Consider the following 16,945-nt stretch of genomic DNA (forward strand, 5'->3'; position numbering starts at 1 on the left):
CATACTTGAGTTCCCTCAGAACTCTTGGGTGAATACCAACTTGTCCTGGTGACTTATTACTGTTTAATTTATCAATTTACTAAAAACACCTCCTCTATTGACACCTCCATCTGGGACAGTTCCTCAGATCTGTCACCTAACAAGAATGACCCAGGTGTGGGAATCTCCCCCACATCCTCTGCAGTGAAGGCCAATGCAAAGAATTAATTTAGCTTCTCCATGATGGCCTTGTTTTTTCTTGAGTGCTCCTTTTAGCACCTCAATTGTCCAGATGCCCCACTGATTTTTTGGCAGGCTTCCTGCTTCTGATATACTTCAAAAAATTGCTGTTAGTTTTTCTGTCTTCTTTTTGTCCTGCCTAATTACACTTTTACCCTTGATTTGCCAGAGTCTGTGCTCCTTTCCACTATCCTCAGTAGGATTTGACTTCCAGTTTTTAAAATATATCTTTTTGTCTCTGTTTGCATTTTGGTCCTCTTGCTGCCAAAAAGAGATACAGTTATGGGCCAAATTTTCAAGTAGGTTTGCACCTAAGCTTGTGTGCACTTCATCACACTCCCAAGGGGTGTGCAAATGCCCTGACACTGGGAAAAACAGGTTTGCATATGCACAAGGATGTGCAACTCTGACACACACACCTTGGGCTAGAGGGTGGGTTACACAGCTAAGTCAAAGGTGCACAAAAATTCAGTCACCCTTAAGCAAGAAACTGCTTGAAAATATGGAACTATAGAGCAATCCTATGCTTAAAGTTCGTGGACAGATTGGATGGACAGAGGAATGATGACTGTGTCACAGCTAGCTGACAATGCTAAATTTAAACCATCTGTAGATCTTCAGCAGTTTAGCCAACCCTGCTCTGGAGCATAGAAATATCTCCAGTTAATGGATTACTTATGAATACATTTGGGCCAGATGCATTGGGTACTCCAGAACCTCAAGAAGGTTTTATTATTGTGGAGGAGACTTCCTGGATTTACTGGGCCAGTGGTATCCTTTTATGATTTTCCGGCCCAAAAAACCCTGCCACAGATTGATAATTTGAGGTTGGCTTGGAGCAGAGATTTACATACACAACTATCTCCAACCCAGTGGAGTACAAGTCTATCTAATGTTAAAAAAAACCGATAGACCTGAGACTGTGGCTTATTCACCAAAAGACACTTTTCCAAATATGCTGGCCCCCACATAGGCTAATGGTAATTGGCCTCATAAATGCTGACCACTGTTGGAAATGTGATTCTATTGCTGCTGTATAAACTCATATGTTTTAGCTCAAGGGTTAGCCCTCCCGGATCAAGAATTTCTCCTGTGAGGTGGGTCAAAGGACCAATTTGATTTTGGACGCTAAGTTGGGACACTCCTTAAATTTCATTTTTGGATATATTCCTGATACCTGGAGATTACTTGGTAACAAGGCAGCATGGTCCCAATGTGCAGCTTTGGACGCTAAAAAATTGATTCTGCAAAAATGGAAAAGCCGATCCCCACCAAATATTGATGCCTGGTTTGGTGATATGGTCAACCTGACAGCAAACACATGGAAGGGAATGCCCAACAAATTCAAAGCAACTTGGGCTGACTTTTTAGAGGTCTATGATTAACATAAACCCTGAAGTGTGAGATGTCATTTCTCCTCCCTTCCCTGTATCCTAACCCTCTTTATTTACTTTGTGTATTATGATGAATCTGGTATTTTGGTGCATTTGTTGTATTTGGAAACAATAATACAAATTATAAATACAAAATAAGGTATGGAACTATAAGTCATGACCGAATATACATCTCATGCCCAACATGGACTCAGTCCTGTAAGCAGATCCATGTGGGCTCACCCATTTGCCCATGCAGAGCCCCTTTGCCGTCAGTGGTACTCCATTGTGGCACCAGAACCTAGCTGCATGGATCCATTTGCAGGATCAGGCTCTATATTAGCTAAAATCCAAACCATAAACAACAGACCATGCTGGCAGATATTTTTAAAAATCATTCACTGTAAAAATTCCGATTAAATCAAAGCTGGTTTTGAATTGCAGAAGTGGGGAAAACAAAGATTAAAGGTTAAAAATTCCAACGATTTCCCAATTGTGTCTTTGCTCCTTCTTTAACTTACAGATGGAGGAACCAATAGGAAACGTACCATGATTTAAACACAATATCCCCAAAATGAGAATCTGGAGGCCAGCAATCAAATGGAAGGAAGGACCTTTTTATGACTGTTTTGTAAACCCGATAAAATGTGTCTTGTACGGAAAACAACGATGATCCCTAAAATACAGCAGTACAAGTAGGTTCCACTAGCATATCATGTTAACTTAGTGTAAGTATCTATAATTAGTTGCTTTATTTTTCTACTACACAGCTAATACCATCCCCAGCCTCAGCATTCAGTTCTATTATACTGGCTACATTTTTATCTGGGGATTTCGGATACCTGCAGAGCGTTTTCATGTACTGTCACCATATTCCTGGAGAACACCATGGTTCGTGAAGAGAAATATTTATTTTTTCAAATGAAATAATTCTGTAATGTTGTATGGAATGAACAGAGACAATATAAGTTAGACAAAAAAAATGCTGCTGAATGGGGAGATTAGAAGCGAAGGAAACCTTTCCAATTTGATTCCTTCCACAGAGGATAAAGTGCCAGCTTAAACTATGATTCAGTTTAACTCTGTGTGACCCAGGAACCTTTTGATGCCAGCTAGCAGTAAGCGGGGGGGAACACAGAGTTTTAGGGATCCCCTGGGTCATATAGATGTGCACTAAATTTACCAAAGGGTGGCATGTAAGGTCTCTATCAAAAGCCAGTAGCCCAGCGGTCATCATAATCATTCCAAAATGTCTGCATGGATAATGTTTAAGGAGTTATGTATCTATGCTGGAAATTATGTTCTCAAAGCCTTGGAGTTAAAGCAGGTGATCAGGAAGTGATATGTCTTAAGCAGGTTCCTTTCAAGCAGACGCTTATTCCCCGTCTGATCATGTGTGCATGGGGCATTGTATGTCTCACAATAGAGACCCGTTTGCATACTGAGTCTGACAGCAGTAGAAAAGTTGCAAAATCTACAAGACAGGATCTTTACAGGAAGACATCAACAGCAGGAAGGGATCTTGTTTATGAGCAAAGACAACGGACTGTGAGAGTATAGCAGGGAACACCCTGGATCCTTCACGTAGGAGACAAGCTGACAGCATATCTTGTATCATGGGAAAGGGATTACAGCCTGCTTAGTGCGAAAGTACTGGTGACCAATACTTCATCAGACGTAAGAGGCTCTCATTAATTAAGTCTAGGCTCTGGAATGCGTGTTATGATTTTATTTGATATGTAGCTGTTTGTTTCCAAAATGTCTACTTGCCATCACTGCAATCTCTGGGCTTTGTTAAATAAACTTTTGCTTGCTTTCCCTGTAAAGGTAATAATTGGAGATATACCAATCTCCTAGAACTGGAAGGGACCTTGAAAGGTCATTGAGTCCAGCCCCCTGCCTTCACTAGCAGGACCAATTTTTGCCCCAGATCCCTAAGTGGCCCCCTCAAGGATTGAACTCACAACCCTGGGTTTAGCAGGCCAATGCTCAAACCACTGAGCTATCCCTCCCCTATTGAAGTACTGTGCGTGAAGAGGAGCAGTGATCTGAGGGGTTACTGGCAAGCTAGGGTGCACTGTTTTCTTGGCAGCAGAAAATCTGTAAATATTGCGAGTGTCCAGCGGAGGAGGGGCCAGCTATTCCAAGGAGACGCTCAGATGTTGGAGCGTGCCTATTCCTAGTCTAGCGAGAGAGGGCCCTGCCCATGCCTAGAGGGGAGGGCATGTGCTGCCTGTGGAGTTGGGGAGTGTCTGTGGCCAGTGGAGATGGGGAGCCAACCCCTGGCAGGCACAGACAAGGCTCCCTCGTGCTACGATGGGCAGGTGGTAGAGAGGGGCTCTCAGCCCTGCGTATTATAGAATCACAGAATATCAGGACCTCAGGAGGTTCTAGTCCCACCCCCTGCTCAAAGCAGGACCAATCCCCAACTAAATCATCCACACCACACTGCCTACAGCTAGGAAACACGTACTAAAAGCTGGAAGCTGTTGGAATCCAACCTCCATGTTATATTTTAGTCATGACCCCTGCTATCTAACTAGGCCGATTTGACTAATCCACACCAATATATTTTCAAATGAATCTATGGCACCGAGAAAGCTTTGTAGATTAAGATCAAAACTTCCATCTATTTTTAATTAATCATATTAAGGCCAAAAATTATCTGAAGCACAGAATTTCAATATTTAAAACTGCCTCATTACCTATTTAACCCTTTCAAGTGCCCTACAGATCTTTGATATCATTGTCGCAATGCAAGAGCCATGTGGACTTATGGATATATATTATGTATCTTCCCTAATGCTTTCAAAGGAACCGTGCCATTTTTTAAGGAACTCACGCACATCTCGATGCATATTATTACATCTGAGCACCTTTATTAAAAGTCAGCTTCCCTGGCTCTGTAGATTAAGCGGTAAGTCATGCATTTTACTATGATCTGTCAGTTCATGTTTGACACAGAATAGAATTAATGCTGAACTATCTGAACCCTGTGTCTTTACAAGCAGGCTGATCCGGCTGCAGGGTTAACACATTCAAGCAAGACCCCTTAGCTGGCCAGAACTGGGACACTACACAGGCAGGCCTTGAGAAGGGAGACACTTATGTGGGCGATAAGATGAAACCATGGCTATTGTGTGGCTCTGCCGATCAAAGGAACTATTTTAAGTTGGTGAAAACGGAACAGGAAAAAGCAGACGTGAGACAGTGACTCCAAAGCAATGAACCTAAGTGGAAGTGGATCTGGGACACAGACAAGGGGCAGAGCATTGCAGCCACAAGGGGTCATTCCCAGGTGCAGTGTGGGGGGCGGGGTGGTGTCTGCTAGGACAATGAACCAAGCCCATCAATGAAACCTGAGAAGTGCAGCAGTGCTGAGAGCCAGAGAAGGGGAAGGATCCTGAAGACCAGGGATCTTGTTCCGGCTCCTTAATTACTAATCCTTAGCGGACCCTCCCCTACAAGCCAGTAGGGGATAAACACAGAATAACAGAGTTTGTCTTCTCTGTCTCCCCCACACACCTTCCTGACCTACTCTCTGCCCCCTTCTGTGCCAAAAGGTGGGGACAGTGCTGCAGATGCAGGCCCCAGATCCCACACACCGGCACCTATGCCAGGGTACTCACTGCTGGATATTAGTAGAGAGCTCCTGAGTGGCACAAGATCAGATCTCATTAGAAAATACAGCTCATAAGACCCTGCAACCTTTAAGTGGCCGCATCCTGGAAAGTGCCTCTTGACTGACTGATCTAATTGGCACTCTTTCTGCTCCCTGCCCTTGGAAACGAAGATCCTTCCCTCCCGGGGGAAACGCACACTGACAATTAGGAATGTGCATCGTGTAGGTGGATTGAAAAATGCACACAAATGATTTATAAATGGGGCCCCATTTGATGTGAAGCCCAATGGGCGTGGATTGACTGCAAGCCAGCACAGACTACGGGTCCTGTGTCTCCCAGGCTAATTGGCAAATTGCCCTTTTTCAGAGGCCTCTCTTGGTCAGGATAGCCCATCGAGTTTGCTGCAGAACAGTCGGGTTTGATTCTGCAGGCTGCAGCCTTTACTCACGGGAGGGATCAAATGAATGTTGAGACAGTGCTTTTAATGGGACTGCTCAAATGTGAAAATGCTGCTAAAAGAGAGCAAGGGCTGTGGAACAGCTGCCTTTAAGTTAAAGCCTCAAGCATGCCGGCACCGCTGCCATATTCTGGCGAGCAGATTTAGAGCTATTTACCTGCACACACTTACATTAGCCAAGAGCAGCACTGCCTATTTTCAGCACATGCCAAGCGCTATGATGCTAGAAACCCAACTGACCTTCTCACACCTTTTGCTCACTGCTGCCCTCCCCACACCTCTCAGAGCTCTCTGTCTAGTCCGTATGGCGTTAGTACGTCTTCACATTGTCAGCCTCGGGGGAGAGGGGGTGGTAGCGGCACTCACACTAATGGTGCTTAGGATTTTGCTCTAAGAGGCAGCCTGGTCGAGCGGGTAGTGTCATACACTGCCCAGCTCAGCGGGTTTCTGAGCTTGGCTGGTTCCTTTCAGGCCTAGGTGCTATTCTACACAACCAAAACATAACACAACTGTTGCATGTCCATTGTACAGTCATTGCAGTGTTGCGGTAGCCGTGCTGGTTCCAGGAGATGAGACAGACAAGGTGGGCAAGGACCAAAGTTTATTGGACCAAATTCTGTGGGTGGAAGGTGCCAGCGCTCACAGAGCTGGGGAAGGAAACTAGAGGTGTGCACAATAATTTGGAGGACCGAAGGAACCAGTGGCAGGAGAAATAGCTGTGAAGGACCCAAAGTGGTTAAGAGAGAACACTGGGCCCAGATAGCCCCACCCCTCCGGGCAGGGCCGGCTCCAGGCACCAGCCCAGCAAGCAGGTGAGAGGGGTGGCAGGTCCGGCTCTTCAGCGGCAATTTGGCGGAGGGTCCCTCACTCCCTGTCAGGGCGAAGAACCAGCTGCCGAATTGCCACCGAAGACTGGAGCAGCGGCAGTAGAGCTGATTGTGACTTTTTTTGTTTGTTTGTTCTTTTTTTTTTTCCCCTGCTGCTTGGGGCAGCAAAAACCCTGGAGCCGGCCCTGCCAAGCATGCTCCTACTGGAGGAGCGAGTTAGAAGGGAGCTTAGAAAAGGTAATAATTGGAGATATACCAATCTCCTAGAACTGGAAGGGACCTCGAAAGGTCATCGAGTCCAGCCCCCTGCCTTCACTAGCAGGACCAATTTTTGCCCCAGATCCCTAAGTGGCCTCCTCAAGGATTGAACTCACAACCCTGGGTTTAGCAGGCCAATGCTCAAACCACTGAGCTACCAGGCAAAGATGGTAGAGCAGCTGCAGGAGAGCGGAACCCTTCCCCAGGAAGCCAGGCAGAAGGCTGAGCATGGGAGGGGACCACAGAGTGAGTAAGGCTCCCAGGCAGGGCCTTCTCCGATCACCCTCCCTTTTGAGGACCTGCAGCGCCCTGCTCATTTGGACTCTGTTTGCTGAGTGAATGGTTGGACTATGGCAGACATGCCCCAAACTGAAGGGACCTATGGGTAGGAAGTAGCCCAGGGAAGCGAAATGGGACTTGCTGCAGGGAAGACCCTGCCGGTGTTGCTTCCCACAGGTCCCTGGGACGGGACCCAGTGGAGGAAGAGGACCCGAGTCTCCCTATCACACCTTCTTAAGAGACAAGGCCTGGATGTGGGTGGAAAGCTGGAGATTCCTGGCTTACGATCAAGAACAGGCAACCCTATTGGGGAGGGGGGGAAGGTGCAGAAGTCAGGCACGCTAACCACTAGGCTGCCCAGCCCTCTGAGCCCCCATCACACTGTCACAAATGGTCTTTGCTATACCCAGCCCTCTCTCTAATCAGTAACAGCAACGGGATCTTTGGCAACAACTTTCTCCTCCAGTTTTGGTTACAGAGTAGATTGATGGAGACTAGTGACATTATCTGTGATGCTCAACACCCAGGCTGAGCTGACTTTCGCTTGCCACCACTTTCATGCATCAGAATTGCTACATTTCCTTGTCACTTTATAGCCCCTTCTGACTGTTTCTCTTCTTTGGTTACTCCTATTTAAATAGCTCCACGCTATAGACCAATAAAAGTACAGAAAGGTGGAACAAATGTGCATGCAGAAACTGAATCAAATGGACACAGAGTACACCAGATTCTGCTCTGTTACACCAGTATAAATCCAGAGAAACTCCACTAACTTGTAGGGAGTTACATCAGTGTAAATGAAAGCAAGTTTTGGCCCAGTTGTCACATCTTTCATAGTTCTTAATAAACCACTAACTAGTTATTCTAATCCCGTCTCTGATGATAACCCCGATACTTCCGAATGAGGTGTGTGCCCCCACTAATGGACCCATTTTAACAAGCTCACACAGGGGACTTTCTCTAACAGTGCTAAAATATACTACAGCAACAGTCATTTAAATAGCATCTCTGAGAACTCAGAGCAGGAGCAGGATTCTCCTGGTCTCACCTGGTGAAGAGGCAACAACCACAATCTTGGCCACCACACTGGGGACTAAACTCGAGACCGCTAGAGCAGAAAGCAGGAGTGTGTCTATAGTTTAAACTAAAGAGCCAAGCTCTGTATGTAGCTGGGGATGTAACCTATGGACCAGGCATAGCAACGGGGAATCAAAGTACATATTGATCTTTGGGTTATATAGTTGCTGACTACCATCTCCAGGCCTGATTCTGCTCCCACTCACACAGGGTTTACATGAGCGTGTCTCCTTAGATGTCAATGGAGTTACTCCTGATTTACACCTGAGCAGAATCAGACCCTCGGTCTTTGACATTATACCTACTTTCGCAACCATCAGAGATATACAAATAAGCTGGTCACACTTTGGAATCGAGCCATGACTATAGAAAAATGGGAAAATGTGCAAATGTAAATACCATGAATAGTTCAACCTAGATGCAGAACTCTTATTAAATCTTCAACCGGCAGCTTCATTCATTCATTATCTGTTTTCAGCGCCCTTGCAGCATATATTATTAAAGCATAACCTCACTTAATCTAACTTGCAATCTTCAACATGTTTTGACACTTGCTAACCAACGATTCTCGAGAAAACATCTACTTGAAGTTATTAATTATCTACACTTGACTTTGAACAGAGCTAACACAAGGTTTTTGCTGTTTGGCTTCCAGTTCACAAAACATTTCTTGCAAATTATCTAATCAACATTGATACAAAGCATGAAAGCTGGTCAAAAATTCGAAAAGGTTGTCCTGTGGGAAAGTTTGATATTTTGACATTTATTTTGACTAGACTGTACCTCCCAAGATGCGTCATGCCAGTTCAACCAGAGGGGAGACTGTGATGCATCATGGGAGATGTAGTCCAGACGGGAGGCCCAAGCATGGAGGACAACCGGAACATGAGGCACATGAACTGTAATTCCCATGTGGCAACTCAGGAGACACCGATTGATAACTAACTGACCCAACACAAAATGTTTCAATTTGACAAATCAAAATATTTTGATTGAGGTTAACCCAATCTGAAATTAAATATTCTGTTCCCAACAGAAAATCAAAACACTGGCAAGATTCATTGTTTTTCTTTTTAAAAAAGTAATTTTGAAGAAAAAAAGGATTTTCTTTTGCCAAAACATTCTGATGGAAACTTCCTGACTAGCTCTACAGAGCATCCAGAGGGTTCTTATGAAATCTTCCACACAAGATCTTTTTATAGGGCTCGACTGTGATCCTCTCACTCTTGCTGAATAACATCCAGCTCTACAAATAGTCGCACTGACGCCAGTGGGACCTTTCACAGAGTAAGGTACCATTCATCCTGGCCCACAGCTATTTCTTTTAGACTTTAGATTAAGGGTAAATTTATAAATAGTTTATACAGGTTTAAAATTATTAGTAGTTATTTTAATAAATGATTAATTGACTGTAATAGAGTTCAACAGATCAATATATTGCTTATTACCATCTACAGAACCTTCTTCGGTTGTGTTTATAGCACATGTCTGTAACACACTTACATCTTTTAATCATTTATTATCCCTTCTAAACAATATATTAAGGATACTTTTATATAAAATGTGGCTATTATTTGTATTCTTTGAGGACACTACATGCAACACTTTTGTATGCATATTTATCAAACTAGATCATAGAGAAATCCCCTAAATGCAGATCATGATACAAATTCCACAGCTGTCCCCTGTCATATAAGGAGATAAATCAAAATCCCTGATCCAAACACATTCTAACCGCAGGGCATTTTGGATGAATATCTGAATGTTGTTGCTTCTGCCCATCACTTCTAGATAGATCATAGCTTAGCTTTAGGACTATAACAATGTTTAAAAGGGAACTGGATAAATTGATGGTGGCTAAGTCCATAAATGGCTATTAGCCAGGATGGGTAAGAATGGTGTCCCTAGCCTCTGTTCGTCAGAGGATGGAGATGGATGGCAGGAGAGAGATCACTTGATCATTGCCTGTTAGGTTCACTCCCTCAGGGGCACCTGGCATTGCCCACTGTCGGTAGACAGATACTGGGCTAGATGGACCTTTGGTCTGACCCGGCACGGCCGTTCTTATGTTGGTTTGTGCATTGGCACATATTTTAAATTATAGCATAATCCTGTGCAGTCTGTACATTTGGAAGACACTGTATAAGTACCAGATCCGCTGGGACAGTAGATAGTTTCACACAATACCTGTTTTATTGGAGAGTCTGAAAGACACCATCTTGTCAGGGATGTTGCACACACTCCTCACTGAAGCAATGCAGCTGTAATTAGCATAGTCCTGAGGCCGAAGATTCTTTAGTTTCAATATCTTTGTTTCCCCCTGCACACAGTAGAAAGGTAAATTAGGACGAGATTAAGCCACAGGGACAGGCGGATTATCATAGCTTTCTGAGACAGACTGCCGGGGCCACAAGAATATTGTATTGGGATGGCTAATTAGGAGCAGGTGACAAGTTGGAACTGTCCAGAAAGAAAAGTTGATTTTAACCAACCCAGCTGCATGCGAAAAGTGCTCTGTAAAAAACGCTTACAGGCATGACCTAAAAGGTTAACTCCCCCACATACACTTAAACAAATGAAAGAAAAATCTTGTTTTGGCAGCAGCTTTGATGTCGCAATTGCTGACTGGGTATCATTTCAGGTAATGCATCCTGAGCTAAAACCTGTATAATGAAAAATCATAAGCTACTGTAAACGGGTTCCTGTTGCTTTCTTTTGAAAGCCGGCTTCCTAGAGATTTTATTTTTAGACAGCAGTTATGCAAATTATGGTGCAAAGATCTGAACAGAGTATTTAATAACAGAGCTCTTTTCGACAGGATCTAGAGAAAATTATAGCATCCAGGCAGGAAATTTTCATATAAAATACTATAAGAATTGGGCATAACAGAGAACCTGCCAACAGAAACATTTGAGAAAACAACCCTTAATGAAAAAAATATACAAAATCTTATATCATTGCTAGAAAAGACACAGGTGTTTATGTTTCCCTGACAAAGTGATACCAGATGTCTTCAAGAAGCATTGCTAAATGCAAATACTCAATTTTAGATCAAATACAAAATAAAGACATCATGGGGATAAAGAACAGAAATGTGAAGCATGGCAGATTGGGGAAAAACAGTTACAACAGCAACATTTTTATGGTAAATCATTGTCAGTTAACAGCGCGCCACAGAAACAGAAATTAAATACAATAAAGTTGTATTAAAACGTGCATATGCAATTAGTGCCAGCATAGAAACAAACATATTTTTTCAAGCTCAAGACTCCCCACGTTCAACAAATATCTAATCTGAGTTGATATCAGGGAAAGAAAGAGACTTTTGAACAGTTGTGGATAGTTCACTGAAAACACAGCAGCAGTCAGAAAAGCTAACGGTGTTAGGAACTATTAGGAAAGGGATAGAAAATAAGACAGAATAGCTCATATTGCCTCTATATAAATCCACAGTGTGCCCATACCTCCACGTGTCCAGTCCTGTTTGCCCCATCTCAGAAACAATAGAGCGGAACTTGAAAAGGTTCACAGAAGGGCAGCAAAGATGGTCAAGGGTAAGGAATGACTTGGAGTAGGGCTGTTCAGCTTAGAAAAACAGATGATTAAGGGGGGTATGATAGAGGTCTATCAAATTATGAATAAGTGTGGGAAAAAATGAGGGGTCACCCAATGAAATTAATCGATGGCATGTTTAATACAAACAAGAGGAAGTACTTTTTCACACAATGTACAACTAACCAGTGGCACTCATTGCCATGGGATGCTGCAATGGCCAAAAGTACAACTGGATTCAGAAAAGAATGAGGTACATTCATGGAGGAGAGATCCATCAATGGCTATTAGCCAAGATGATCAGGGATGCAACCCCATGCTCAGGGCAACTCTGAACTTCTGACAGCCAGAAGCTGGGAGGGGAAGACAGGCGGGATCTCTCCAAAATAGCCCTGTTTTGTATCTTCTCCCTCTGGTACTGGCCACTGTCAGAGACAGTCTACTGGAATAGATGGACCATTGATCTGACCATTACGGCATCAGTTCTTAAAATAAAAGGATATAAAAGGACAAATCCTCTTTGACTTACTCAGGCAGAACTCCCACTAAAGCAAACTGAAGCTCTGAATAAAGCAGCCATGAAGTGGCCTACAAACTGAAAAACTCCTTATTACAAGATTTCCACTCAGTTGTTAATAATATTACTGTCTGGTGTATAGTTTTATTGACACAAAATTGTTGCACAAACATCAAGTGCACTGGGTTAAATAGGAAGGATTTGGATGGCTATATGGGCTGCATTCAAAAATACTGCATGTTATGAATAAGCAAAAAGAGATGAAAAGGAAATAAATGGTGCACATGCCTCATTCAGGAAAGAGGTAGTCTTAAATGCAACCTTCGGTCCGAGTCATAGAATCTCAGGGTTGGAAGGGACCTCAGGAGGTATCTAGTCCAACCCCCTGCTCAAACCCCAACTAAATCATCCCAGCCAGGGCTTTGTCAAGCCTGACCTTAAAAACCTCTAAGGAAGGAGATTCCACTACCTCCCTAGGTAACCCATTCCAGTTCTTCACCACCCTACTAGTGAAAAAGTTTTTCCTAATATCCAACCTAAACCTCCCCCTCTGCAACTTGAGACCATTACTCCTTGTTCTGTCATCTTCTACCACTGAGAACAGTCTAGATCCATCCTCTTTGGAACCCCCTTTCAGGTAGTTGAAAGCAGCTATCAAATCCCCCCTCATTCTTCTCTTCTGCAGACTAAACAATCCCAGTTCCCTCAGCCTCTCCTCATAAGTCATGTGCTCCAGTCCCCGAATCATTTTTGTTGCCCTCCGCTGGACTCTCTCCAATTTATCCACATTCTTCTTGTAGTGTGGGGCCCAAAACTGGACACAGTACTCCAAATGAGGCCTCACCAGTGCTGAGTAGAGGGGAATGATCACATCCCTTGATCTGCTGGAAATGCCCCTACTTATACAACCCAAAATGCCATTAGCCTTCTTGGCAACAAGGGCACACTGTTGACTCATATTCAGCTTTTCGTCCACCGTAACCCCTAGGTCCTTTTCTGCAGAACTGCTACCCAGCCATTCGGTCCCTAGTCTGTAGCAGTGCATGGGATTCTTCCGTCCTAAGTGCAGGACTCTGCACTTGTCCTTGTTGAACCTCATCATATTTCTTTTGGCCCAATCCTCTAATTTGTCTAGGTCCCTCTGTATCCTATCCCTACCCTCCAGCGTATCAACCACTCCTCCCAGTTTAGTGTCATCTGCAAACTTGCTAAGGGTGCAGTCCACACCATCCTCCAGATCGTTAATGAAGATATTGAACAAAACCGGCCCCAGCACCGACCCTTGGGGCACTCCACTTGATACCGGCTGCAAACATAACGTAGCATGCTTTACTACCATCATGTGAATAGTCTCAGTGAAGTTAAATGTGAAAGTTAAGCAGATGTTGCATAAGCGTTTGCAGGAACAGGGGTTCAAACTAGACTGTTCAAATGCACACAGTAATACAAAGGGAAATCTGTACCCCCTTTTCAAAGAAGGATCAATATGGGTGACCAGCAAACAGTGGTGGAGATGGAAGTTAACAGAGTTATTAAATCTCTTTGGTCAAATTCAGAGACCAGCGTAGATCTGCATGAGACGGGAATGCAGGATTTCATACCTTACAATGTGCTCAGGTATCTCTTGGGGAGATAGGGGCCAATTTAAAGCTCATTTAAGTTGACATGAAGATGACTGTAGAAGTCAATGGATTGTGGATCAGGCCCACAGATACTGTGAGTTAGTGAGTCTTGCAAGTTTAAGCCTCAGCTGTTAACTCTTTGATGTTGTGGACTAATCTCACAATTGTAATGTGGTTTATGTTATGTCAATTTCTATGATTTGTTAAATATAATTTTAGCTGATTTGTGTAATTACTGTAATTATGTCTAATTATAGAATTAGTGTAAATACAGCAAATGTAATCTTATAATTGAACTGCGCAATTACAATATCTAATGATGATGATGATGAAGAAAATCCGTAGGGAAAAAATTGTGCAGCAAGTTTGCAGCTTTAAAAAAATCACCATCTGAACTGCTTTAGTACATGACTACATGTATGAATGATTGGGTTCCCACCCCCAACACACACACAGTTGCTAGACTAAGTAATCCTTGTTAACAACTGAATTGCAGGAATTCTGGTTTTAAAAATCTAGAGCTAAATTTGAGTGGCAGGATTCCTAAAATGCAGATAAGGCAATAATGTGGTTTATGTTTTACCGTCTTTTATTTAATAAAATAGGAAGGTTAGTGGAAACAGGCATAAAATGGAGATACGGATAAAATATGCTGCTTCCTTCACCCTTCCTCTCTTTGGCAACAATACGAGAGAAAAGTGAAAATATTTCACTATTTGTTTTCCTTAAACTTCATTTGATTTGGACTGATAATCCAGCTTCAAAGCTATCACGAAGAAAATGCCATCCTCTAATGTTCTAAAGTCAAATCTCTCCTCCCTCTTCACATCAGCTCTCACTGTTTGCTACTGTATCATCAGCAGAACCAGTTATGCAGGTATATGCAGTAAACATGTATGAGTTGAACTTTTAATTACATTTTGTCCCCTTGTATATCAAATCTCATATGCACACAGATAGATGTGCTAATTCAACCTGAGCACCAATAAATGTAGAAAGGTTATGGATAAGCTTTTGACAATCAACATGACAATCTGATTTATTTATTAATTTAATACACACGCAGGTTTTACCAAGAGTGTTCCTAATAACCTAGGAACCATGTTTTATTTAAAAAAGGAATCTAATTTAATGTGACGCTTTCTAGACTAATAAGAACATATCTAACTAAAGAGATAATAGTAAACATTGCCATGTTGAGGTGTCATTAGTCAAGAAATCCCATCTCAGAGGAAGCCATTCAAAACCCTCCAATCCACACCTTGGTGTTCGCTAGAAAACAGACCACAGAATAGCTAAACTGGGTCCATAGATTATAAATTAAGAATAATCTCATTGCATTCAGAAGTCCAGGAAAGGTACTCTACCAGTCTATTTCTCATCTTTGCAAGGGTCCAGTCTACACGTTTCTCTGTAGTATTGCAAGCTATGTTAGCAACACAAAGTGTAATACACAGCAAAAATTACGGTGCTCTCAAGTCAATAGCTCAGAATTAGTCAGAATTGTTCTGCTCTAACTCTGACTGAATGGGCAGCTGTTTGTTTCTTTCCTCAGTGTTTTTTTTCAGATTTTCAAAACTCTCTCTCTCTCTCTTACACACACACACACACACACACACACACACACACACACACACACACACACACAGAGTTTTCAGTAGACTGGATCTCCTTCTCCCTCACTTTCATATTGGGGCTGATTTACAGTCTTCAGAAATACAAATGTGTTAAAAAATGTGATCTGATCGGCAGTTTTGGTGGCCAATACACCTGAGTTGCCAGAGTTTATTAGTAGGAACACTTCAGAGTAACAGCACCTTTCTCTATTTTTCCAGTCAGTGTTTTAACGAAAATGGTTTCATTCCAAAATCTGGACCCAAAAATTAAGTTCAAAGGGGCGAGAGTCCGGATACAAGTAAGAGAGTTGTTCCTTGAAAGGCTTTTCCGCCTGTAACTTTCTATACAGAGACACGGTACATTAATTATTTGGAGCATAGGTAGGAAATAACAGTATGATGAGGGGCAAATCTTTAATTTGTGCACTTCAATGACTTCAAGGGAGCTACTTCAGTTTGCACCTGCAGCAGATCTTGCCACCTGTTCTTATCTTTTGACTTAAATTCCTTTTTAGAGGGTAGCCCAACAATCTCAAAATAGAAGGTGTTTTCTCTCTGTTAAATGATGCTTACAAAAATAAAGGCACTCAGTAACTCCTAGGCATGTCATCATTACACAGCACACACACACACACGATACACACAGCACATGCAATCTTGCCCTATAGGCACTTTTGAAATTTCCACCCCCCTGTAAAACATTGTTTGGAGCTAGGACCCACAAAGGGGAGGAAAGGCAAGAGAGGAGGCTCCCAGCTCCCACCGGAATTAGATAAGAGTGAGTTTCTAACTCCTTCAGAAATGAACCATGTTGGTGAAACCCCCTAAAACATGCAGTATGGCTATTTGATCAGCTTTCGTGGGGGGGAAACAACAGATGTGAAGCCTGAAATGGAAAGAAGGGAACTGTTCTTTAAAGGGTCAATATACTGTGTACGTAAGGGTGAAAATATTATGAGGAAAAGAAAAATACTGTACCTTGATTCCTACCTGGGTAAAGAAGGGTTCGTAGATTTCAACTCCTTTATCTGACCCTTGCAGTAATACCTCTTGGCCACGCCTCCAGCTGTACCGTACTGGTGGGTTGGAGTTAGCAACGCACCTGAGAAACACTGTTCTCTCATAGTAAAACTGTTCTTTTGCTTCCCCGATGCTCTGGTGAACTGTCACTATTGGGTCATCTAAATCTGGAAATGCATGAAAAAAAAAGCACAAAAACACACAACTGGTTACAGGGCTTACATAGATCCTAAGGTGCCTCCTACACACAAGTAAGCAACCAAGACTGCACATCTTCTTTGAAAACAACGGGCAAGTATGAGAATGTTTGGGATCCGTTCTGAGAACAGTTACTACCCCAGGTATATACTCTTAGATTGTCAGTTATTCGGATCGTCTTTCTGTGTTGCATTTGTACAGCACCGGGCATAATGGGGTCCCTTCCCACCACTGGGGCTCCTAGCTGTTACCACAAGAGAAATGACTTCAGAACCATTCATGGTGTTAAGCGTGAATTAATGTTTCA

The 16,945-nt window shown here is 42.9% G+C and overlaps 1 protein-coding gene across 11 annotated transcripts in view; it reads right to left on the reverse strand.

Moving 5' to 3' along the window:
• MDGA2 (MAM domain containing glycosylphosphatidylinositol anchor 2) overlaps positions 1-16,945 on the reverse strand; it is a 632,812-nt gene that overhangs the window by 277,618 nt on the left and 338,249 nt on the right. For 7 of the 11 annotated variants that reach the window (XM_039537891.1, XM_039537889.1, XM_039537888.1 and 4 more), the window contains exons 4-5: positions 16,399-16,607; positions 10,301-10,433 (exon numbers count right to left, since the gene is read on the reverse strand). In XM_039537891.1, coding sequence (XP_039393825.1) covers positions 10,301-10,433; positions 16,399-16,607 — 342 coding nt within the window. The remainder of the gene's footprint in view (positions 1-10,300; positions 10,434-16,398; positions 16,608-16,945) is intronic. The other 4 variants (XM_039537890.1, XM_039537899.1, XM_039537898.1 and 1 more) reach the window with 1 other exon arrangement.

This window comes from Mauremys reevesii, linkage group 4 (genome assembly GCF_016161935.1).
Source record: "Mauremys reevesii isolate NIE-2019 linkage group 4, ASM1616193v1, whole genome shotgun sequence".
Classification (NCBI taxonomy): domain Eukaryota; kingdom Metazoa; phylum Chordata; order Testudines; family Geoemydidae; genus Mauremys; species Mauremys reevesii.